The sequence below is a fragment of the Leuresthes tenuis genome, unplaced genomic scaffold, assembly GCF_036924035.1.
Source record: "Leuresthes tenuis unplaced genomic scaffold, fLeuTen1.0.hap1 SCAF_19, whole genome shotgun sequence".
NCBI classification, from domain to species: domain Eukaryota; kingdom Metazoa; phylum Chordata; class Actinopteri; order Atheriniformes; family Atherinopsidae; genus Leuresthes; species Leuresthes tenuis.
In genome coordinates this window covers 3,124,042-3,147,261 of record NW_027325373.1, presented here as the reverse complement: position 1 = coordinate 3,147,261, position 23,220 = coordinate 3,124,042, and the positions used below count along the sequence as shown (strand labels likewise).

The window sequence follows — 23,220 nt, the reverse complement described above, 5'->3', positions numbered from 1 at the left end:
CGTGACCTTCCTGCACTCAAACAGCCCAAAAGGTGGGATGAACTGGAGCACTTTCAGTCTAAACTAGCTCCAACTCGTAGGACTAAGACTACTTCTAAGGCCTGGCTCTCTGTCAGTCCGGTTTATCCCACGTTTTGGGTCGGCCGAGTTCTCCAAATGTTAAAGGGGAATTTCTGGCATGAAATACGTTCATCTACTCACCGAGAACAGTTTGGTGAAAGTCGGCGTCCTTCAGAAGATATTTAGATAACTGGAGATCCATATAACGGAGTGAACGGGGCTTAGAGGATGCAGCCTCTAAATAAGGCATTATCTGTCTTTATTTCACCAATACTTTAAGAAGAATGAATGAATGAACGTGCGCTATAGCTCTGTTAGCTCATAGCTGCTGTGTTGTTGTTATTGGCGGCTATCGGGGGGGCTTATAGAGGCTTTCTACACACTCGTCTACTGGGATGACGTCATCGACGCCCGCCGCTGCAGCACAGCTCATTCACTCAGGTAAGAACGTCCATCTTACTCAAAGTCATCGTTCACATTGTCAAAATCTGATAAATATCCTGCCATGTTGCACAAAACTATCAGCAGCAAACTCTGTGTGAAGTTAGCCGACTGTCACAGAGCACGGAGTGAATAAACTGTGCTGCAGGGGGGCGTGTGGATGACGTCATCCCAGTAGAAGAGTGTGTAGAAAGCCCTCTATAAGCCCCCTGATACTAGGTTTAAAAGTACCGGAGTTCCCCTTTAAAGGAAGGAGCACCAGTGACGATATGACGGTAGTCTGTGTAGTTCAACCACAGCACAGCTGGAAGAGCGGCCAGAATCTTTTCTTTTGTGTACTTTACACCCAAAGTCGCCATCTCTGCTCTCAAGATTTGAAGTTCTGGGGGGTTTTTTTCTGGAGAGCACTGCTTCTTTTTATCAGTGTGAAATATTCGAAAAGTTCCAAGAACGAAGATGAAACAAAAGCAAGAAATTAAACGAATGAAAACGATGTAATCGGAAGATTGTCGGTTATCAAATTTGAGGTGTTTGGGCGCTAAATGAAAACCGGTTCAACTCGATACCCGAAGGCTTCATAACGAGTCAGGAATTTAACTTCAGGTGGACTCGGAGGACTGGGGGTGTTGATCCAATCAGCCAATCAGAGGGACATGAGTCCAGGCGTAAACGGGAGAGGTTTCAGGCCTGCGCTGGCCGGTCCGGACCACAGGGATCATGCTCTGTCTACGGACCACTGATCTGGAAAATGCTGCTGATAAACGAAGCGTTAAGAAGCGGGTCGGGACCATGGGAGCACGGCCGAGTTAAGCTCCATCCGTTCATCATCCCTGTTTAACTACTGCTGGGATTAATCTACACTTATCTGAGTTATCATGGGGAGGAAGTGCCGCGCGCGCACACACACACGCGCGCACTTGGATTAAGGCAGAAATGTTAGATGAAGGTCTGTCACATATTAAGATGAAATGCGTCTCTGATAAATCAAGTTTTTGTTTAAACTCCTGTTATAATAAAAAAAAATCACCATCTTTAGAAGCTGTTTGAAAACATCCGCATTAACACGACCGGGTTGTAATCCCAAATTAGGAGATTTGTAACGTTATGAGCTGGTGGGAGGAGACGGATCGTGGTATTTAAACCTTTTACGCATGAAGATCATCTCTGTGAGCGGGTGATGAGTCGCAGCCTGCAGCATCACTGTGTGAGAGCGGGATTTCTGCCTGGGTGTGCAGGAGCTGTGGGAATGCGTCTCCGCGCAGTTAAACACTGTGAGCGACCATGTTGACCCACCTCAGAGCTCGCAGCAGGAGTTTGTTCTCCAGCTACAAGCCTCGAGAGGTCCAAGAACCGTCCGACCGCCTGGACCTGAGCAACACTTTGGTCAAACCATGGAACTCTATGCAGGTCAGACCATGAATTTACTCAAATTCTCCTTTTTTTTCCTGCAGTTTTTGTTGTGCTTTTGTTTAAACTTGACAAACATCACGTGTTAATTCTGCTAAATTGAACTTTATCATCGATAAATTGACGTCGGCAGATTATTTGGCCTCATTAACAGTGTAACATGTCAAAGAAAAAAACACGCGAAAAGCATCAAATTTACATATTTAAGGAGCTCATTTAAACAATTGTTGCTTAAACTCGATAAGTTGGTTCTGGACTAAATATTGTACTTTAATTTAAAACATTTTTGATGCAAACATGGCGACAGATGGACGATGCATCAGGAATTAGAAGCACAAGGTCAGAACAGGTTAAAATGGGAAAGAGCGCTGAACAGAAGAAAATAGTGCAAATAGTTCCAGTAATGACCTTTTAAAGTGGGTGAGTTAATGTGTTTTATAAGGAGACTGACTTTAAATCAGCAGGTGTAAACAGACGCTGATGCAGAGACGATCTGACACATTATAAAACACTCTTAATAATCAGCTTTAACCTTCAAATTAAACATTGGGAGTAGATTAAGTCTTATTTCTGACCACTATTTAATTTAAAGTGTTGTCATCACAGTGTCCTACTGTTTCATTCACATTGTGTACAAGCTGGAAATGCTGCCATGTGTCTTTGTGAAGGACCTGAGCAGAGACATCTATGATCTTTACGCGGAGTATGAGCGGGAGGAGGTGGAGGATCGGCTGCCGGTGTCGCCTTCACGCGTGCTGCGATCTCCAACCAAACATTTAACTCTCAACATCAATGTCGGCGGAACGGTGAGTTCGCACGACCAGACATTGGGCCCCTGTGCTCTGCTAAGGGCCTCCGCGCCGCTGCATAGCTCCAATGTGCTGGTGTGTGGATGTCGCCCCCTGCAGGCCACCCTTTGAAATGCACCCTTTAAAATGAGTTGCAACAGATTAACAGATGATCTGGTTGGGTTAATGAATACCTTTCTGTTGTTTTCCCCAGGTGTACCTCCTGCCCTACAGGTTAGCTGCCAGGTACCCAAAGACTCGGATCGGTCAGCTCGCCACCTACAGGGACCACAGCAGGAAGCTGGACCTGTGCGACGACTACGTCGTTCATACCAACGAATTCTTCTTCGACCGAGACCCGAAAATCTTCCACAATATCTTTAACTTCTACAGGTGCGGTCCAAATCTGCCAAAGCAATCGATACAAGCTGCTGGAGCAAGTCTTGATCCTGTTTTCCCCTCTCTACGTCAGAACCGGAGTGCTGTGCATTAAAGATGAGCTGTGCCCCCACCACTTCCTGGAGGAGATTCACTACTGGGGCGTCCGAATCAAATACAGCCAGCGCTGCTGCCGCATCTCCTTCGAGGAGAGGCAGGACGAGCTGAACGAGCAGCTGAAGATACAGAAGCAGCTGATTGCAGAGGTGGGAGTTTTCTACATTTCAGTGTGCCTACAGTCCATTAAAGTACATTTACTCGGGTACTTAGGTGCTGCTCTTTAATGCTGCTTTAATGCTGCGGTTTCCTCCTGAAACACATCCAGTGATCCTGACCTCATAACAGCGGCGTGCGCAGACTTTTTGAAGGGCAGGGGCGGAAAGGAAAAAAAGGGCACATATAGCGCATCCTCACCACTGTAGAGGGCACCTTAGCATGAGTTTTTGCCTCCCTATAGGACATTTTAGCAAGTTTTGGCTCCCAAGAAGGTACTTTAGCATGTCTTTTTGCCTCCCTATAGGACATTTTATCAAGTTTTGACTCCCAAGAAGGTACTTTAGCATGCGTTTTTGCCTCCCTATAGGACATTTTAGTGAGTTTTGGCTCCCAAGAAGGCACTTTAGCATGCGTTTTTGCCTCCCTATAGGACATTTTAGTGAGTTTTGGCTCCCAAGAAGGCACCTTAGCATGCGTTTTTGCCTCCCTATAGGACAGTGTTTCTCAATTCCGGTCCTCATGACCCACTGCCCTGCATGTTTTCAATGTTTCCCTCCTCCACCACACCTGATTCAAATGAATGGCTCCTTATCAGGCCATTGCAGAGCTTGGTGATGAGCTGATCATTTGAATCAGGTGTGGTGGAGGAGGGAAACATTGAAAACATGCAGGGCAGTGGGTCATGAGGACCGGAATTGAGAAACACTGCTATAGGACATTTTAGCAAGTTTTGGCTCCCAAGAAGACACTTAAGCACACGTTTTGGCTCACAAGAAGGCACCTTAGCATGCGTTTTTGCCTCCCTATAGGACATTTTAGCGAGTTTTGGCTCCCAAGAAGGCACTTGAGGGCACTTTAGCATGCGTTTTTGCCTGCCTATAGGACATTTTAGCGAGTTTTGGCGCCCAAGAAGGCACTTTAGCACACGTTTTGGCTCCCAAGAAGGCACCTTAGCACACATTTTTGCCTCCCTATAGGACATTTTAGCAAGTTTTAGCTCCCAAGAAGGCACTTTAGCACACGTTTTGGCTCCCAAGAAGGCACCTTAGCACACATTTTTGCCGCCCTATAGGACATTTTAGCAAGTTTTGACTCCGAAGAAGGCACTTGAGGGCACTTGAGGGCACTTTAGCACACGTTTTTTGCCTCCCTATAGGACATTTTAGCGAGTTTTAGCTCCCAAGAAGGCACTTTAGCACACGTTTTGGCTCCCAAGAAGGCATCTTAGCACACATTTTTGCCGCCCTATAGGACATTTTAGCAAGTTTTAGCTCCCAAGAAGGCACTTTAGCACACGTTTTGGCTCCCAAGAAGGCACCTTAGCACACATTTTTGCCGCCCTATAGGACATTTTAGCAAGTTTTGACTCAGAAGAAGGCACTTGAGGGCACTTGAGGGCACTTTAGCACACGTTTTTGCCTCCCTATAGGACATTTTAGCGAGTTTTGGCTCCCAAGAAGGCACTTGAGAGCACTTTAGCACGCGTTTTTCAATAACTCTGCCACAAGGGGTGACCAAAATTCTATATTTCACAGAAAAGGCATCGTCGGTTAAAGAGCTTATCTTACCTCGGAACCACTCAGATTTCTCTGGGGACCCTTTCAAGGGACTCGATTCGTATGTTGGGGTCCGCTGGGTTTTTTCCAACCCGTCTGAAGAAGCCCGAGCTTGTGCCATTTTGACTAGCTGTAACATTTAGAGGCTGTTTCCACACAGAGACGCATTCTTCAGCCAAACCAGTGCAGCTGCTCTGAATATTCTTCATTTTAATGAGCTCCAGCATCCAAGCAGGTAGTTTTGGTCTGGAAGTTTCTGCCTTCTGTTTCATTCAATTAATACATGCAATTAATACATGTCTGTATAATGAATTTGTTACCAGTTATTATCCTAACTTCAGCCAAGTGAACGACCTTCCACAGCTTCATTTGTTCCGCTGTTTTTTTTCTCCCGGAGATTTCCTCGGTAATCTGCTGGCTGACCCTGTGTCTATCTGACCTACATCATAAACCACACTGCCTTCTTGACAGATGGGGAGAGGAAAATAAGCTTTTTCTTGGCACAGATTTGCTTCCAGCTCTGATTCCATCAGTTTGTTGTGCCGGTTGTGTTTTAGTTCTGGGTTGCATGTGTTACTCAGAGAGTTCAGTTGTGTCTTTTTGGTAAAAACCCAATCTAATTTCTCCTGTTTGTACTCTGTGATGCTTTTCTCCAGCTGGAGATGGAAGAGAACGAGGTGGTTTACGATCACATGGCCTTCGGGCCGGTCCGTAGGAGAATCTGGAACCTGATGGAGAAGCCGTTCTCCTCGATCACAGCCAAGCTGATGGCTGTGGCGTCCTCTTTCTTTGTGCTGGTGTCGCTGGTCGCCATGACACTCAACACCGTAGAGGAGTTGCAGTACAAGGTGTGTGTTTTCTGCTTTGTATGGGATTCTGGTGCTGGTATACTTTAAAAGATGCTTATTCGAGCTGAAACGGCTAAAATCTGTTGCAGAGAAGTCCTGCTTTAGTTCTGTATCGTCTGTTGTAGACGGCCTCAGGCCAGCCCAGCGGAAGGTTCTACGGTGAGAGCGTCGAGGCGTTCTGCATCACCTTCTTCACGCTGGAGTACCTGCTGCGCCTGGTTTCCACCCCTGACCTCAGGTGTTTCGGACGCAGCGTGCTGAACACCGTCGACCTCATGGCCATCCTGCCGCACTACCTGCAGATGATCCTGGAGCACTTTGAGGATGACGGCATGCACCTGCACTCTGGGGACATCGATACTGTAGCCAGTGTTGGAAAGGTAGGGCACAGAAAAAGAAAGTACACCCTCTTTCAATTCCAAGGCTTTACATAATGGAAAAGGTCTAACTTTGCCTCCTATTATACTTTTCTAACTTTAGACTTTGTCGGAAAATGTCACAAGATTAAGGAAAGATGGATTCTTTTCTTTTTCAGCCACTCTGTTATTTTATAGCTGTGATTGGGATCATTGTCCTGTTGATGAGCCAGTTTCAGCCCAGCTTTAGCCTCACGTTTGACTCTAGAATACTTTGGTATCCAGAGGAGTTCATGGTGGACTCAATGACTGCAAGGTGCCCAGGTCCTGTGGCTGCAGAACCAGCCCAGATCATCAGCCCTCCACCACCGTGCTTGACAGCTGGTATGAGGTGTTTGTGCTGATATGCTGTGTTTGGTTTCCTCCAAACGTGCTGCTGTGCATTAGGACCAAACATCTCCACTTTGCTCTGGTCTGTCCAAAGGACATTGTTCCAGAAGTCTTGTGGTTTGTTCAGATAAAGAAGAAGGTTTGAAAGGGTTGTTTTCTCCTGTTTTCACCCTTCCAAACTGGCCACACCTTCAGTCTTTTTCTAGACCGAGGCCTGTGGAGTCTGAGATGTACCTGGCTGCTACTTTCCCTCCTCCTTCCTGTGGCAGCAGTAAGGGTGTACTTAGTTTTTCACGCACTGCTGCTGCATTTTGTCTGTTTTAGTTGAATAAATAATGACCTCACAATCACCTCATGCTGAATTTGTCTCATTTGAAGCACCGGGTGATTTTTCCTGGTATCGAACACCTTGGAATGCCAGTTCAGGTACACTGGTCTAACCCATGCTTTCTCTCTGTGGTTTTTACTCTGTGTAGGTGGGTCAGGTTCTGAGGATCATGCGTCTGATGAGAATCTTCAGGATCTTGAAGCTGGCTCGTCACTCAACCGGCCTCAGAGCCTTCGGCTTCACACTGAGACAGTGCTACCAGCAGGTAGCCAAATGCTAATGTTGTACTTGCATTTCCTGCCTTGGTGCTTGCAAATCTGGAGATGAAAGTCTGTAAGAAATCATACAAAATGCTTGGAAATGTCTCGGCAGGTGGGCTGTTTGCTGCTCTTCATCGGCCTGGGGATCTTCATGTTTTCAGCCATGGTGTACAGCGTGGAGTACGACGTTTACAACACCAACTTCACCTCCATGCCTCAGGCATGGTGGTGGGCTGCTGTGAGTGCACAAGCACACAAACATTCATGAAAACCACGTCAAAGGGGTAAAATGCTGCTGCAGCCAGACAGAACTCCATCAGAGCTTCAACTAAGTCAGTCTTGATGCTTTTCGTTAGAAAAGATCACAAAAATATGATAATCAGCACAGAGCTGTTCAATGGGAGGCATGCTGATGGGTTCAGCATCTTAGTTGAGTTTATGCCTTAATATCTGGTGTTTTCCTGTCTCCTCAGGTGAGTATTTCCACAGTGGGCTATGGCGACATGTTACCAGAAACCAACCTGGGCCGCGTCTTAGCATCTTAGCGAGTTTTGACTCCCAAGAAGGCACTTGAGGGCACTTGAGCACACGTTTTTGCCTCCCTACAGGACATTTTAGCGAGTTTTGACTCCCAAGAAGGCACTTCAGGGCACTTTAGCATGCGTTTTTGCCTCCCTACAGGACATTTTAGCGAGTTTTGGCTCCCAAGAAGGCACTTGAGGGCACTTGAGGGCACTTGAGCACACGTTTTTGCCTCCCTATAGGACATTTTAGCGAGTTTTGACTCCCAAGAAGGCACCTTAGCATGCGTTTTTGCCTCCCTATAGGACATTTTAGCGAGTTTTGGCTCCCAAGAAGGCACTTGAGGGCACTTGAGGGCACTTGAGCACACGTTTTTGCCTCCCTATAGGACATTTTAGCGAGTTTTGACTCCCAAGAAGGCACCTTAGCATGCGTTTTTGCCTCCCTATAGGACATTTTAGCGAGTTTTGGCTCCCTTGAGGGCACTTTAGCACACGTTTTTGCCTCCCTATAGGACATTTTAGCGAGTTTTGACTCCCAAGAAGGCACTTAAGGGCACTTTAGCACACGTTTTTGCCGCCCTATAGGACATTTTAGCGAGTTTTGACTCCCAAGAAGGCACTTGAGGGCACTTTAGCACGCGTTTTTCAACAACTCTGCCACAAGGGGTGACCAAAATTCTATATTTCACAGAAAAGGCATCGTCGGTTAAAGAGCTTATCTTACCTCGGAACCACTCAGATTTCTCTGGGGACCCTTTCAAGGGACTCGATTCGTATGTTGGGGTCCGCTGGGTTTTATATCTGGTGTTTTCCTGTCTCCTCAGGTGAGTATTTCCACAGTGGGCTATGGCGACATGTTACCAGAAACCAACCTGGGCCGCGTCTTTGCCTTTGCCTGCATCTCCTTTGGCATCATCCTCAACGGCATGCCCATCTCCGTCCTCTACAACAAGTTCTCCGACTACTACACCAAACTCAAGTCCCACGAGTACGCCACGGTCACCAAGGCCCGCGGGAAGGTGCGTTTCATGAAGAGGGCCGCCAAGAGGTTTGCGGAGTGCTGCGACGACGTCGTTCAGCCAAAGCCACAGGAAGGCCGCCGCTTTGTGGAATTCCAGGGCTACGAAAGGTTCTGAAATCACTGATTCCTGACGGATATTTCATGGATAATAGTGCGATTCTGTGTATCCAACAATACGTTCTTTATACCTTTTGAAAACCCCACAATCTGACGTTCAGAACTGCTTCACGCTGCGGATTGCCAACAGCGTGGAGGAAATAAAGGATCTGATTAATGACTTTTCACTCTACCTCTGATTTTAGCTGGACTACAACAGCGGGGCTGACTCTGCTCGCAATGATTTAAACAAGTGAGATGAACAAGAACTCTGATTGGAAGGAATTTAGTGACACCATGTCTGTAGGTGAACGATGTCTGGCTGTTTTCAGCCTTTGTCTTCCTTTAATGTTGTATGAGCTGTAGCAGAGAAAACTTTTTCTCTTAAAAGTTAGCAGAAACGGAGGGATTTTAGGCATCGTGCAGGCTTAAAATTGTGTTTTTAAGACATATCATGACTTAGAAAACTAGTTAAGATCAGGCTGATTATTTCCTCCTCAGACTTGTAATGTTTCAAAGATGAACTCAAGGTCAACCATCAGGTTTTAATATGCAAACGACTTAAGTAACAAATCCCATCACGAGGCTAATTAATCAGAGCCAGTGGCTGGGAACAAACTCAATCTATTATTAGAATATAGCAACAAACCATCAACTATGTGTGAACATTATTAAGCCAAAGCCTCATGTCTGTTTTACTTCAGCGTCAGAGAGACTCTGCTGTGGTTTTGCTGCTCTCTTTCTCATGTTTCTGTAACTCTGTACTTTTGAAAATGCAATTCTGAAGCCGCTCTATCTCAGCACATTGAGCGGCTCCATGTATGCGCGTTTTTCTTCTTTTTTTCAGGCTCTGGTCACAGTAACGTGGGGTAAAAAACAGAGTTTATCCCAGCAATGCAGATGCTCGGTGAGGAGTGGGGCCACACAGCAGAGGTACACAGAAAAGGAAGCAGTAAAATAGAAGTAGAGACTCTGTAAAGACTTTTGAGTGTAACTTCTCAGCAAGTGGGCTCTAATAGTTTTTTTTTTCTACTAAAAGAACCAAGAGGAGAGCGTTATTTAAGTAGCAGATGGAGAAACAGTATTAGTAACATCATTCCCCGGGGATAATGAAAATGGCACAACACCAAACCAGGCAAAGCCAACATAAAGCTGTCCCTGTGTGCGATTCCCTGCCAAAAGCTATGGAATCGCCACTTTTGGCCCATTTAGCTGAACTCATCACCGATATGACACAGAAATACTCAGTTTAACTGCTGGTCATTCTGGCTCTGTGATATTGTAACATACTGGGAAAAAGAGCTGTACTATTTGGCCTTTTTTGTTCAAATAAAATATAATCTTGATATGCAAATGATTCTGCAGCAGTTGGCTGAATTGGTGAAAACGTCCCAACATGAGAGCTGTCAGTGGAAAGCTTCTTCAAGAAGGTAATGCAAAACATGTGTTATTCCCAGCCAGCTGTGTCTTAAATTTAGAGCAAGCACAAACAAAATGGGAATATTATCAGAGGGAAACGTACAGGTCGACCGAGGAGAACGTCAAAGCAAACTTAAAGGGGACCTCTGGTATTTTTAAACCTGGACCTTATTTCTGGCATGAAATACGTTCATCTGCTCACCGAGAACAGTTTGGTGAAAGTCGGCGTCCTTCAGAAGATATTTAGATAACTGGAGATCCATATAACGGAGTGAACGGGGCTTAGAGGATGCAGCCTCTAAATAAGGCATTATCTGTCTTTATTTCACCAATACTTTAAGAAGAATGAATGAATGAACGTGTGCTATAGCTCTGTTAGCTCATAGCTGCTGTGTTGTTGTTATTGGCGGCTATCGGGGGGCTTATAGAGGGCTTTCTACACACTCGTCTACTGGGATGATGTCATCGACGCCAGCTGCTGCAGCACAGCTCATTCACTCCGGTAAGAACGTCCATCTTACTCAAAGTCGTCGTTCACGTCGTCAAAATCTGATAAATATCCTGCCATGTTGCACAAAACTATCAGCAGAGCACGGAGTGAATAAACTGTGCTGCAGGGGGGCGTGTGGATGAAGTGGTCCCAGTAGAGTGCCTGTGTAGAAATCCCTCCGTTAGCTCTCCTATAGCTGCAAGTAGCCACATAACAGCAGCTATGAGCTAACAGCGCTATAGTACACGTTCATTCATTCATTCTTCTTAAAGTATTGGTGAAATAAAGACAGATAATGCCTTATTTAGAGGCTGCATCCTCTAAGCCCCGTTCACTCCGTTATATGGATCTCCAGTTATCTAAATATCTTCCGAAGGACGCCGACTTTCACCAAACTGTTCTCGGTGAGCAGATGAACGTATTTCATGCCAGAAATAAGGTTTAAAAATCCAGGAGTTCCCCTTTTAAGGCAGGAAATGCAAAAGGAAGTGAAAAGAAACAGGAGTCTGTGACCAAAATGTGAGAAATCAGCTGAGGGAAATGGGATTTACACCTAAAGGGTTACCGGGGGTTTAAAGAGAAGCTGTCCTGGTCTGTGGATGTTCGGGTTAAAGTGATAACTCGCCTTCAAACGTCCGGTCCGATGAAACGTGTAAAGATGAAATGGACTCACTGACATGGCCACCACACAGTCTACATCTCTCCAAATGAAAAATAATGGTGGAAATCGATGGTCCATGACAAGACCCCATCCTGCAAAGTCTCAGTAATTATTTCGAGGCAGAAGTCACTTCAACTTATCTGTTGAGTGCGTCATCGTCCATCTGTTAGTTCTGCTCAACATTCACCCAGAGACGCTCAGTCGGTGCTGAGAAAGTGGAGCATCTTATTCACGTAACTGAATCCATTTTAAAGCTGTGTGCGTCCTCCTCTTCTCCTCCACTCACACGCCATCCATCGGTCTCTAAAGCTCACATGTAATCCAGGAGAGACGAGCGAACGCCAACAGGACAGAAATAAATGAGAAGTTTAAGACCCGCCATCTGGACTGTGGAGCTGCCCACACGTGTCTCTGGTAATAAACCTGCAGCTCCTCATCTGTCCTTCATAAAGCCGAGTGGCACTGGGTCGGGGGCCTGTTCGGTGGAGCCGGGTTTGGGTTCTGAGGGGACGGACGCATAAAGGCACCAACTGCTGACCCCACGTGGAACTCTGCTTTTTCCTGATGGGCTTTATGAGGGAGAAGAACTTATTTAAAGCCGTGAATCCCTGAACTTTGTGACCTTTTACATATTTGCAAGCAAACTTTGCAAATTAAAGCTTGGAATCTGTTCTTTGGACTGAAGCTGGTTCACCTCCAGCAGATGCCCTAATAAGTTCAAGGTTAAACTACTGTAATGGACTTTATGTCGGCGTCTCAGTCGCCTTCAACTGGTGCAAAACTCTGCTGCTGCCCGTCTTTAACCAAAACTAACAGACGTGTGCACATCACTCCTGTTCTTAACTCCCTTCACTGGCTTCCTGTCCTTTATAGAACTGATTTTAAACTTTTAATGTCTGTTTTTAAAGCTCTTAACGGCCTCATCCCATCGTATTTATCTGAGCTTTTAACTGTCTGTGACCCTGGTAGAGCTCTGAGGTCAACAAATCAACTTTTGTTGGAAGTGTTCAGGTTAAAATACAAGCCCTGGGGTGACCGAGCCTTTTCTGCTGCTGCCCCCAGGCTCTGGAATAAGCCCCCCCCCTGAGATGAGTCTTATTTCTGACCTGGGCCTCTTTAAATCAGGGCTAAAAACCTACTTATTTCAGATGGCTTTTAATACCCAGTAGTATGGAGACACTTTTATCTTGCTTTTACTGTTATTTTATTGTTTTTTACTTATTCTTTTCTTTATTTATTATCTGCTGTAAAGCACTTTGGTACCGAAATGGATTGTTGTAAAGGGCTATAGAAATAAATTACATTTACATGACTGTTACTGGAGTTCTAACCAGTCCGATCCACTGATGTTGGTTTTCACACAGTCTGCAACATGTTGCCAACTTTTCCTTCTGTTGCTTATTCTTTTTGTAAATTTTGGCTCAGCAACCTTTGCTTTAATCCTGGATTTAATCTTAATTGTTTGGGATTAATTTGTGCTTCCTGTGGGGGGGAAACGTAGCTTTAGTTTCATGTCTGTGATGTCTCCTCTGGACAGAAGCTGTAAACTTTCAAGATTTAGCACGAAAAGTCTCTAGATTTTCACACGATTAAGTCATCTTCAGATCAAATGCTGGCTTTCCACCTGTTTGAGGTTCTGTCCCACCTGCCGGCTCTTTGTAGCCGGATGCCTTCTTCATCATTCATCATCCGGGCCTTTGGCTGCTCCTTAGCTCTTAGCATTCCCTCCTTTTTGGAATTGGCTAAAGCTTCAGCTGGGCTCCTCCTTTTGGATCAACAGAATTTTGCATCATATCTTCCTGAATCACTACAAAAATCACTTGGAATCAGGCTCTTTGGAGGGGAAATCGGTTTAATCTCTCTGGAATGTCGAGGAAACGGGCCTCTCGCAGTCAATCAGTTGCACTGAAGCTGTGAAAAGGAGGATGAAGAGGCTGTAACGGCTCTGAAAGCGTGAACACAATCAAATTAGAGCGGAAAATGTCAGCGTTCTGATTGCAAACCAAAAATCGCTCCCGACAAAACCAGAGCCGGACGGCAGCTTGGTTTGTCGGCACGCTAAAAACTGCCACAGCAGCATTATTTTTGTACTGGTGCTGCTGATTTAGGGTGAAATCACTGTGCAGGAATGTACATTTCCTTCTGTTTCTGTATTAATTCTTGTCAAAAACGACGGGTCCCCACGAAATAAGAGGTGGAATATATAGATATGCATGTTGAGTTTTGGACACGGCCCATCGGGTCGCACCTCAGACCTGCCGGAGAGCTTATTTTTTCAGTTTTCCTCTTGGAACCACCTCAGGGTCACCCAGGGAAGAGGAGGAGGGAACTCTTTCTGCTCAGACTGTCCCAGTGACCCGGTCCGAGCCTCACAGCTGATGGATGGAACGTCCCAGAGAAACCGTGCTAAACGAGCCTTTCACTGGTCAAACGGAGGCTCAGAAAAAGACTGAACATTGTGTCAAAACTAACATGAAACTACATTTTAATTGAAGCATTATTGCAAACATTTCAGCCATTTTCTGAAATACTAAAAAAAAAAAAAAAACTTTCTTTATCCCAAAGGAAACCATTTAAATACTGATTATAATTATTTATAAATCAAATCAAAGCCAAGATACAACTTTAATGGCTTCGAAGTCCAGAGAATTATGAATGAATTTGGATTTAGGTCGTCATGGTTACATTAACAGTTTGCTCAGTTCAGAGAGATTTATTTTGTTTTAGAGCTTTTTTCAGTTGATTAAAAACTGATCACCAACAACATACAAAAACTATCTGAACCGGAGGAAAACGGGCTGGGTTCTGACTGGACTCCTCCAGCTTACCCCGATCCTGAGGGATTTTGGCTGTTAATGGTCCAGGTTCTGATATTTTACACATATATAAACTTCTTTCCATTCAGCATCGGGCCAGTTGGATGGATATCTGAACACCTGCAGCTACAGAACCAATAAACTTGGTGATCTGAACAAACGGAGCCTGTAAAGCTCCCATCTGTGAACGACACCTTCTCAAAGAGTCGGTTCCCCCTGAAGACAGAAAGCTGAAACAAATGGAACGTTTTCAGGTGGCGTCCACTTCTTAAAACGTTGTCCTTTGCAGCTTTGTGGGAGGGTCTCTGAATGAGGGGATGCTTTCAGCACCATTTGGAAACGGGTCTATTTGTTCAGATTCTCCAGCAGGATTTCGACTCCTTTGTTGTCGCTGATGCTGCTGAGCTGCGGCGCGATGGACCGGAGCGCCGCCTTCACCTCTGCGGCCACAGACTCGTCACAGCTGTTCAGAAGGCTGCAAACAAAACGCAAGCTTTTAAGGAGGAAGAATTCCAACACCAGGAGAGATAAATGGATGGAGTAGGAGTGCATTCACACACTGACCTGCAGAGCACCATGGCTCCTCTGTTGGCTTTGAACCAGGTCTTCATCTTCTCCGTCCCTACGGTGTCCACCAGAATCCTGCCGAACCGCTCTGAGGGTGAGAGATGAACACGTCAACATGCAGACAACAGGAAAGACTAACTATCGCAGGGGTTTCCCTACCACCGGGCCAGGGGTCGCCGTCTGACCGCACTACACTCGTTAAATGGGCCGCGAGCGGTCCGGGACGAATAAAGAAAGAAATGAGCATATAATACCAAACACTAATTGTTCCATAAAGACACTGAATGCAGCACGGCCTGGGCTGATTGGATATTAATTAGGACTGTCAAACAATTTTTTAATTATTAATCGATTAATTGATATTAATTGCGATTAATTACATTTTTTCCATAGTTAACTCGCGATTAATCACATTTTTTCCATAGTTAACTCGCGATTAATCACATTTTTTCCATAGTTAACTTGCGATTAATCTATATTAAAAATAGTTAGAATCAAATAAACTAATCTTTTATTTCTTTCAAATAAAAAGGTGCATTGTAGACATGTCTATTTAAAAAAACAGCACATAAAATGCCACAATGAGGTCTTAAAACTGAAGAGGTAGCAGACAACAAACAGAACAGGGCTTAATGACAGTTAAATTAATTAAAAACTGACTTTTCTCCTTTTTATGAAGCTAACTGTTAAGGCAGAACAGAAATGGTAACATTTCCAGGTGCCTTGCCGCCACCTGGAGGTCCCACACTCCGGTCCAGTAGAGGATAAACCGGGCGGCGATTAACCGCAATCAACAAAAATGAATGCATTGATTGTTTTAATTGATCTCATTGCGATAAACGCGTTAACTGTGACGGCCCTAATGCTAACACTGTGCTAATCATCTTACTCTGAGCACCACTGATCCTGACAGGATCAGCTGCACAACATGTGGCGCTTCATTGGAGATGAAAGGTTAGCGAATGCTGCACTACGACCACAGATCCTAACATTTCCAGGAGTGTGTGTTCTTACCCTCCTTTCCAGCCGCTGCCAACACGGCGTCCTGCTCTATGAGCCACTTCAGCACCAGGTGTCCTGCAGGATGTTCTGCCATGTGAAGCTGCCGGTGGGAGTCAAACATTTCAGTGAAAACTGCTCCGGCTTATCTACTTATGACACATTTCCCGCTGACCCCGGCATACGAAGCCCTTCTCAGGGCCTGAAAACAATCAAGCCGCTCACCTCGCCTTTGATCCCTCCTGGGACCAACTCCTGATTGGCCAGCTGAGCCACCGCCGTCATGGCAGGCCGCAGGTCGCCGCACGCCGACGCCAAGATATCACTGATGGCCACGCTGGTCGCCTTGTCCGTCACCATGGTACCGGCGTTGTCCCGCAGATACTCCAGCAGCGCGGGGGAGACGACTTCCAGCAGCTCCTTCCTTCGAGTCGCGGCGTCTTTTTTACTGGAGAGACAGAATCTTTCAGCTCAAAACCTCAAATAACTCCCAAAGCGTCGATGACAGGGAACAGCGGCGCTGATCTGTGTCGGCTGCAGTCAACTGAAGGCGGTACGTTGCATCATTCCACTAAACTACTGGCATCATATTTCAGTACAAATGTAATGTAAATGTACTTTATTTCTACAGCCCTTTACAACAATCCATTTCGGTACCAAAGTGCTTTACAGCAGATAATAAATAGAGAAAAGAATAAGTAAAAAACAATAAAATAACAGGAAACGGGGCTTATTCCAGAGCCTGGGGGCAGCAACAGAAAAGGCTCGGTCACCCCAGGGCTTGTATTTTGACCTGAACACTTCCAGCTAAAGTTGATTTGACCTCAGAGCTCTACCAGGGTTACGGACAGTTAAAAGCTCAGATAAATACGATGGGGTGAGGCCACTAAGAGCTTTAAAACCAAACATTAAAAGTTTAAAATCAGTTCTATAAAGGACAGGAAGCCAATGAAGGGAGTTAAGAACAGGAGTGATGTGCACAGGTCTGTTAGTGTTGGTTAAAGACGGGAAGCAGCAGAGTTTTGCACCAGTTGAAGGCGACTGAGAGAAGTCTGGGAGACGCAGACATAAAGTCCATTCCAGTAATCTAACCTTGAACTTATTAGGGCAGGGAGGCTTCTCAAGGTCGTGACGGCTTAAAAACATTTTAACTTTAAAAGATGGAAGTAGAAGGCTGATCGGTGGCTGTTACCTGTGTGCGTTTCCGTCTCCTTGCGCCAACACCTTCATGATCTCCGGCAGCTGGTGAGCCGGGTCTCTGGGGCTCAGCAGGTAGAGGAGAACCTTCTTACCGTACTTATTACCGATGACCTCGCTCAGAGACGACAGGATCTCCTGGACACATTTTAACAAACGGATCTCAGACTAAACTCACTTTAAATCCTGTATCGCATCATATTGGATCCTGTAGAGCAGGGATGTCAAAGTCCGGTCCTGGAGGGCCGCTGTCCTGCAGGTTTTAGACGTTTCCCTGCTTCAACACACCTGATTCAGATTAAATGGATCTCTTTGAAAGATTAAGTTCTGCTCAAGTCTGCTAATGATGCATTGATCTGATTCAGGTGCGTTGAAGCAGGGAAACGTCTAAAACCTGCCGGACCGCGGCCCCCCGGACCGGACTTTGACATCCCTGCAGTGGAGAACTACAGGCCCAGTTAAAGGAATCATTTTCCCAACCAAAACTTACTGAGAGAACGGTTTGTTTAACCAGCCTGGTGTCGTCCACACAGTCAAATATGGCCAGCAGAACCAGGTGACCAAACTCCCCCTGTGGACAGTTCACAGAGAGCCAGTCAAACACGTTGCTCTTACTACAGAACGTCCGATTAAATGGAGCGGCGCCGCCAACCCACCGTGGCAAACTTCACCATGTAGGTCTTCATGGTTTTGATGATGACTTTTCTGTCCTGAAACACGGAAAAGAAAAACCGGCTTAACTGAAGCAGGTAAAGCTGAGCCGAGCACTCTGTAAAGCGTGGGTTCATGGAGCTGTGAGGTCACACCTTAGCCGTGCCGTGCCACAGACAGTGCATGGCCACTCGGGCGCCATCGTGCGTGTGCGCCATGTAGACGACCGACTCTCTGATGGACTCGATCATCTCCTGCTCACAGACATGAAATAAAGGGAGGAAGCACAGAAGTGGTGAACAGAAGCATGAAAACACGCATTCAGCACTTCTGCAAGAAAAGCCAAAAGCTGCTTACGGATCTCTGTTTGTCGGGTGCAAACAGGAAGAAATCCAGGAAGACTTTGTGGACCAGAGAGTGTTTGATGACCTGCTCTCTGAAACACAGCAGCAGCAGAAGTTCCACTTCAATCAATGACTTCTTTGACTCCAGAATACTTTGGTACACAGAATTACGACCCAACAGCTCCACTTTGGTGCCATCGTTCCCTGACCTAAGCTGTGCTGCCGTGTTCTTTTTAGAGAGAAGAGGCTTTCTCCTGCAACCCTTTCAAACAAGCCATCCTTGTTCAGTCTTTTTCTAACTGTGCTGCCATGACCTTTAACCTTTAACAGACTAATCCATATATCTATATATATATATATATATATATATATATATATTAGTCTGTTAATAATATTGGACTCAGACCTGAACTTTAACAGCCACATTAAATAAAAAACATCAGCAGCTTTTTACCGTCTAAAAAACATGGCCAGAATCAAAGGAATAGTGTCTAAACCAGACTTAGAAAGACTAATCCATATGCTTGTCTCCAGCAGGTTGGGGGGGGGGGGGGGGGGGGCAGAGTCTGGGGGCAGAGTCAGGACTGAACAAGCTGAGGCTGCATTTCAGGTTTATGCTCCTAAAGTCTGGAAAAGTCTTCCAGAAGATGTGAGAAAGGCCTCAACTCTGTTTAAATCCAGGCTGAAAACAGTTTATTTAGCTGTGCAAATGACAACTGAAAGTATTTTATCTGCACGCTTCGCTTTTAATTGAGTTAATTAGTGATTATTTTTATGTTTTAATAATTTCATTTGCCTTCTTCCGATTTAATGTAGCTGTAAAGCACTTTGAATGGTGCTCTACAAATAAACCTGCCTTGCCTTAGTGTTGCTAACTGAGGCCTGCAGAGTCTGATGAAGCTCTTTTGAATGTTCGTTCTCACTGAAAAATGGTGAATTTCAAACAGTTTGGAAAAGCCCTTCCAACCTTTCCCAGGTTTATCTTTAAGGAGTAAAGACACAGAGTGCCACCTGAGGCTGTATTTACCCCCGGATTCATTCATCCTGCTGCTGAATTATTGGTTAAATGAAACACTGACAAATGACAATGACTCGAGTCGTTTGAATTAACTTCTAAAAGTGGAATAAATCTGCCTGCTCTTTATGAAGGAGATGCGCTTGTTGTTTTCTGGTCTTACTTCTGGGCCATGGGTGTGAGACTCGTCTTCATCTCATCTATGATGCTGGCCAGCTTGTCTGGGTTTGCCTTCAGAACTTTCTCTATGGTGTTGCGCTCTGACGACTGGAGGAGAAAAGTTCAGACACAGTCAACACGAGCATCTTTCCAAAACTGTTACAGTCGGAGTCTCTCAGCCTTCATGCTGCCAAAAAACGCTCCGAATCATGCAGAAAAACCCGTTCAAAGGGTTCAAACAAAAGGGAGTGATTCAGCTGAGAAACATTTGGTGTGCACCTTGCAGACGGTGTAGGTGTTCCCGTACAGCTCATCGCTCATCATGAGCCTCTGAGCCAGCATGGCCTTGTCGTTGTAGGCGTACTCTATGATGGACGAGGCGTCGGCGTGGCGAAGCATCTTCTGCACTTTACCCTTAAACGCTTGGATCACAGCCGCCACCAGCTCCTTATTCCTGGGGAGGGAAACGGTGACATCACACGTTCACACGCAGAGATAAGCAGAAGAGGCGAGGAATCTGCTGGTTCAGAAACGGCTTTGAGCCGACTCACCCGTACATCAGGAACTTTTTTACCACGTGTCGGCCGTACTGAGACTTGCACAACGGGAGGATTTCGTCTGCAGGAGACAACAACCGTAAATACCCCAGACTGCAGGTGATTTGGAGCAACTGTGGGTGGGGATTAAAAAAAACGGGGCTCCCACCTTTGAGGTCCTCAAACACTTCCTGTCTCTGCTTGTGGCTGCCGAACTGGATGAAGCACTGCAGCACGCGCACGGCGTCGTGAGCAAACGCCATCTGGAGGCAGCAGAGCACCATTAGCCGGACAGTTTAATGAAATGCACACAGAACAGATCCCACGCCTGTTTATTCGTGTTTTCCAGATCTCAGTTATCGATCCGATCCAACAAACCCGTGATTATTAAAATAAAAGTGAAGTTCAGGGACAGTGGACACGCTTGAGTAAGACGCACCTGTTTGACCTTCCCACGGATCAGATCATGAAGCTCCTTCATCAGTTTCTTCTTCTGCTCATCATCACATTTCTTCCTGTTGACACAAGTATCACCTGTCAATCAGCGCGCAGAACCAGCCACTTTAGTTCACCTCCAACCCGTGTGTTTGTACCTCCTGAGACTTTCCCACACGTGTTTGGACCGACAGATGATCTCGAACATGTCCTTCCTGTCCGCCTGCTGTCTGCTCTTCTTCAGCTCCTTCTTCTTCTGCTGCCTGTTCATCTTCAGCTCTTCCTCCGTCAGCTTCTTCTTGTTCTCCGCATTAAACGCTCCTTTCTTCAGCTTCTTAGCCGCCGGACCTGAGCAGAGACGCAAACACAAGGAGTCTCAACGTGTGGATGCAACCGTAAAGATTCAAAGCTTCAGAGTGGACGACTGGAACAGATGATCGAGCTCTCCTCTCACAGAATCCATCCGCCTCGGTAAAAGGTTAAGTTAATGTTGTTTTAAATGTTCGAATACAAAGACATGTTCTCACCTCCACCGTCCCTTTTCTCTGCAGGAAACTTTCTTTTCCCCGGCGGCCCTTTTCCAGCTTTGTTGAAAGACGAATTTTGTTCTTTTTTGCCGCCATCTTTGGCCTTCCCCGACCAGCTCTTCTTCTCTGCGTTAAACGGTTTGAAGGGCCTTTTGCCCCCTGGTTTGCCGCCTGGTTTGCCGCCTGGTTTGCCGCCTGGTTTGCCGCCTGGTTTGCCGCCTGGTTTGCCCCCAAATTTGGTCCCTATATTATCTGTACGGAGTGAGAAACACCAGTGATGGACCTGGTTTAACGCAACAGTAAATGGTGGTTTTAGCATCACATGTCTCACCTTTTCCTTTGTGGTTCAGCTTCTTTCCACCTTTAGGAGAGAAGGGCTTTTTAGCTTTAGCTTCCATTTTCATGCGAGACCTTGAGAGATACTGAGACAAAAACAGCAGCAGGAAGACAAAAAGTAAAGAAACGAGGGTTACAAAGAATTTCTACGTGCAACAATCGCATCACTGCAGGTTTATCATGTGTGGACGAGCAGAGAGTCACCGGAACATTTTGAAATCAGGCATCAAGTTTTAATGCTGTCAGCATTTTAAGTTAAATACCAGAACATGAAGAACTTCAGATATCAGGTGAGTATGGATGTTGGAAAGCAAAAACACATTCTAACATACACTAAGAGGGCAAAAAACTGTTTCACTCAAGAGATTAATTTGGCTTCGTAAAAAAAACACAAACGTGCAAATTCTCTTCAAGATGAAGGAGAGAAAAATATTTTGGGATAGAAATATTATTATTACCAATACTATAAGGTATCTGTTTCTTTTGAGAAAGCTTGAATTATTTTGATGACTTCGTTTATTTGTCCACAGATCAGCTGGAACCTTGTCATCGACCTTTTTTCCCACCATAAATTCTCAGGAGGGCTGAGATCTGGACGGTTCGCTTTGCATTTCATCGAGTTCTGAAGGAAAGTTTGAATGCTCTTTTCGCCGTGAAAAGATGCATCATCATCTTGAGAAGTTTCTCCATTTCATGCATACTGCTTTGGGTTTTCTATCCAGACGGTCTGACGTCTTCCTTGGTCAACCTATACAGTATTTGCCTTCTACAACCTTTTCATTTTGTTTGTACAGCTGACTGGGAACCATCCGGGAAACGTCTTTAGTCTTTAAGTTGTTGTCTCAAAGGAGTTTAAAATCCATTCCACTGTTTTCAATGACAGCTCTCCTGTTGGAGGCACATTTCCACTCAATCGGCATGGTGCAACAGCTTGTCAAGTCCTGCAAGGACTCTCTTTTAACTGCACTTATTTTCATCTTCACACTTCTTCACGTATTTTTCGCAAAGCCATTTACCAGGTGATTCCTCCATCTTTTCCTCTCATTCATCTGAAATAAACTGCAGTAATCCTATAAAAGCAAACCTGCCAGGTATGTTTTACAAAACCCGAATGTTCAGCTATTAAATCAAATTGTTCGGCGTCACATCTGTGACTCATTTCGTCTTATTTTAAGAGAAAAGCTGGTGGTGATCCCATCATTTTAGCCAGGGGTTGTTCAATAGTGAGCTATTAATGTACTGTATGAACATCCATTTGGGCACATCAACAATAAAGACAAAAACGTTCTTTGTCATCCACTCAGTGTACCTGTCTTTTATTTATTTATTTTTGTGCGTCGATCTGCACAGTAAAGTTATTCAAAATAAAACCACACAACCGGTTCTCACAATGTGAGAGGTCGTCAGACCCCAAAAACCTTAAGAAAATACTTTCCAGAAACACTTTCCATTGGTGCTTAATAGTTTTAGTGGAAACGGTTTGATGTTTCCATTCTAATGCAGCACGTTTATTGGAAATTTCTTAGTGTTGTTGCCACGTTAGCTTCAGGGCTTGGACTCTTTTTGCCAAGCTAACTAGCTAACCACATAAACAGTGGACGCTTTTTTACAAACATGGAAAATATAATACAACACAATGACGACGTAAGGGACATTTTTACAATACTTACCTTTCAGAAGCAAATACACGCTGCGCCAACTCTCTCCATGCGTTCTGATACCAGCACGGTTTACGGCAAAAAGCATCCAATCAAATTGAGCATTCACTGCCGCAAAATGTATGTATTTGCGACAGCCTTTTTAATTGACCGAAAGCAGTACAATGTCAATTTACAACGTTTATAAATCATGATATTTATATTTTCAAGTATGTAGATAATGAAGATATAATACAATATATGATAAGTCGTTTTTAGTACATTGCACTCCTGTTTCCGTTGGTCTCTGAAGTTGCCATTTTTGTTTACAAGCGATATTTAAAGGGACAGTCTTCGTTGCTGTGGTTACAGCGAGACTCACTAAAATTAATTTTAAAAGAAAGGAAAAAAGCCTTTGAAGAGTCTTCAAAAATTCAAGATAAATTTAATAAGCTTTTTATACGTATAGAGTTAGTTTAAAAGGTAAAGCTACTTTGTTTAATTTGAAGCAATTAAACGGTCAAGACAAACGACATTTACCACAATGCTTTGCAGCGAATGGCCGTTCCTTGTTGCTTGGCAACATACAAAACAGACATTGAGAAATTACTAAAACAAATGTATATGGTGGGGTACCTTAAACCTCACTTAATGTGAACTGGAACTCGTTTCTGGTAAGTTTTCTCTTAATGCAGACTCAAA

The 23,220-nt window shown here is 45.0% G+C and overlaps 2 protein-coding genes across 5 annotated transcripts; one reads left to right on the top strand and one right to left on the bottom strand.

The window, feature by feature from the left end:
* The first annotated feature begins 1,782 nt into the window (after positions 1–1,782).
* kcnv2a (potassium channel, subfamily V, member 2a) lies at positions 1,783–8,748 on the top strand. Its single transcript, XM_072372558.1, has 9 exons — positions 1,783–1,908; positions 2,577–2,714; positions 2,911–3,089; positions 3,169–3,340; positions 5,563–5,754; positions 5,880–6,134; positions 6,977–7,093; positions 7,201–7,326; positions 8,437–8,748. Exons 1-9 carry the CDS (start codon positions 1,783–1,785, stop codon positions 8,746–8,748), a joined length of 1,617 nt encoding a protein of 538 aa, XP_072228659.1.
* A 5,101-nt stretch (positions 8,749–13,849) lies between these two features.
* Positions 13,850–22,616, bottom strand: pum3 (pumilio RNA-binding family member 3). Of its 4 annotated transcripts, XM_072372063.1 has the most exons (19): positions 22,552–22,616; positions 20,877–20,967; positions 20,765–20,797; positions 20,546–20,716; positions 20,177–20,366; positions 20,023–20,098; positions 19,753–19,846; positions 19,599–19,665; positions 19,327–19,501; positions 19,052–19,155; positions 17,887–17,965; positions 17,685–17,783; positions 17,535–17,588; positions 17,369–17,449; positions 16,874–17,016; positions 15,907–16,129; positions 15,697–15,784; positions 14,680–14,770; positions 13,850–14,590 (listed from the first exon to the last, which is right to left on the bottom strand). In XM_072372063.1, the coding sequence occupies exons 2-19, from the start codon at positions 20,947–20,949 to the stop codon at positions 14,461–14,463; spliced, it is 1,971 nt and encodes a 656-aa protein (XP_072228164.1). In that variant the 5' UTR covers positions 20,950–20,967; positions 22,552–22,616; the 3' UTR covers positions 13,850–14,460. The 4 variants fall into 4 exon arrangements, with proteins under 4 accessions (XP_072228164.1, XP_072228163.1, XP_072228165.1 ...); XM_072372062.1 differs by lacking the exon at positions 20,765–20,797 and having other exon boundaries at positions 20,546–20,752; positions 20,868–20,967; XM_072372064.1 differs by lacking the exon at positions 20,765–20,797 and having other exon boundaries at positions 20,546–20,740; positions 20,868–20,967.
* Between the last annotated feature and the right edge of the window lie 604 nt (positions 22,617–23,220).

Coding starts and splice junctions, on each gene's coding strand:
- kcnv2a (XM_072372558.1), top strand. CDS start 1,783: ATGTTGACCCACCTCAGAGCTCGCAGCAGGAGTTTGTTCTCCAGCTAC. Junction 2,715..2,910: donor ACATCAATGTCGGCGGAACG/GTGAGTTCGCAC, acceptor TGTTTTCCCCAG/GTGTACCTCCTGCCCTACAG. Junction 3,090..3,168: donor AATATCTTTAACTTCTACAG/GTGCGGTCCAAA, acceptor TCTCTACGTCAG/AACCGGAGTGCTGTGCATTA.
- pum3 (XM_072372061.1), bottom strand. CDS start 20,949: ATGAAAATGGAAGCTAAAGCTAAAAAGCCCTTCTCTCCTAAAGGTGGA. Junction 17,589..17,684: donor TGTGGCACGGCACGGCTAAG/GTGTGACCTCAC, acceptor TCCGTGTTTCAG/GACAGAAAAGTCATCATCAA. Junction 16,130..16,873: donor GGAGACGGAAACGCACACAG/GTAACAGCCACC, acceptor CTGTCTCTCCAG/TAAAAAAGACGCCGCGACTC.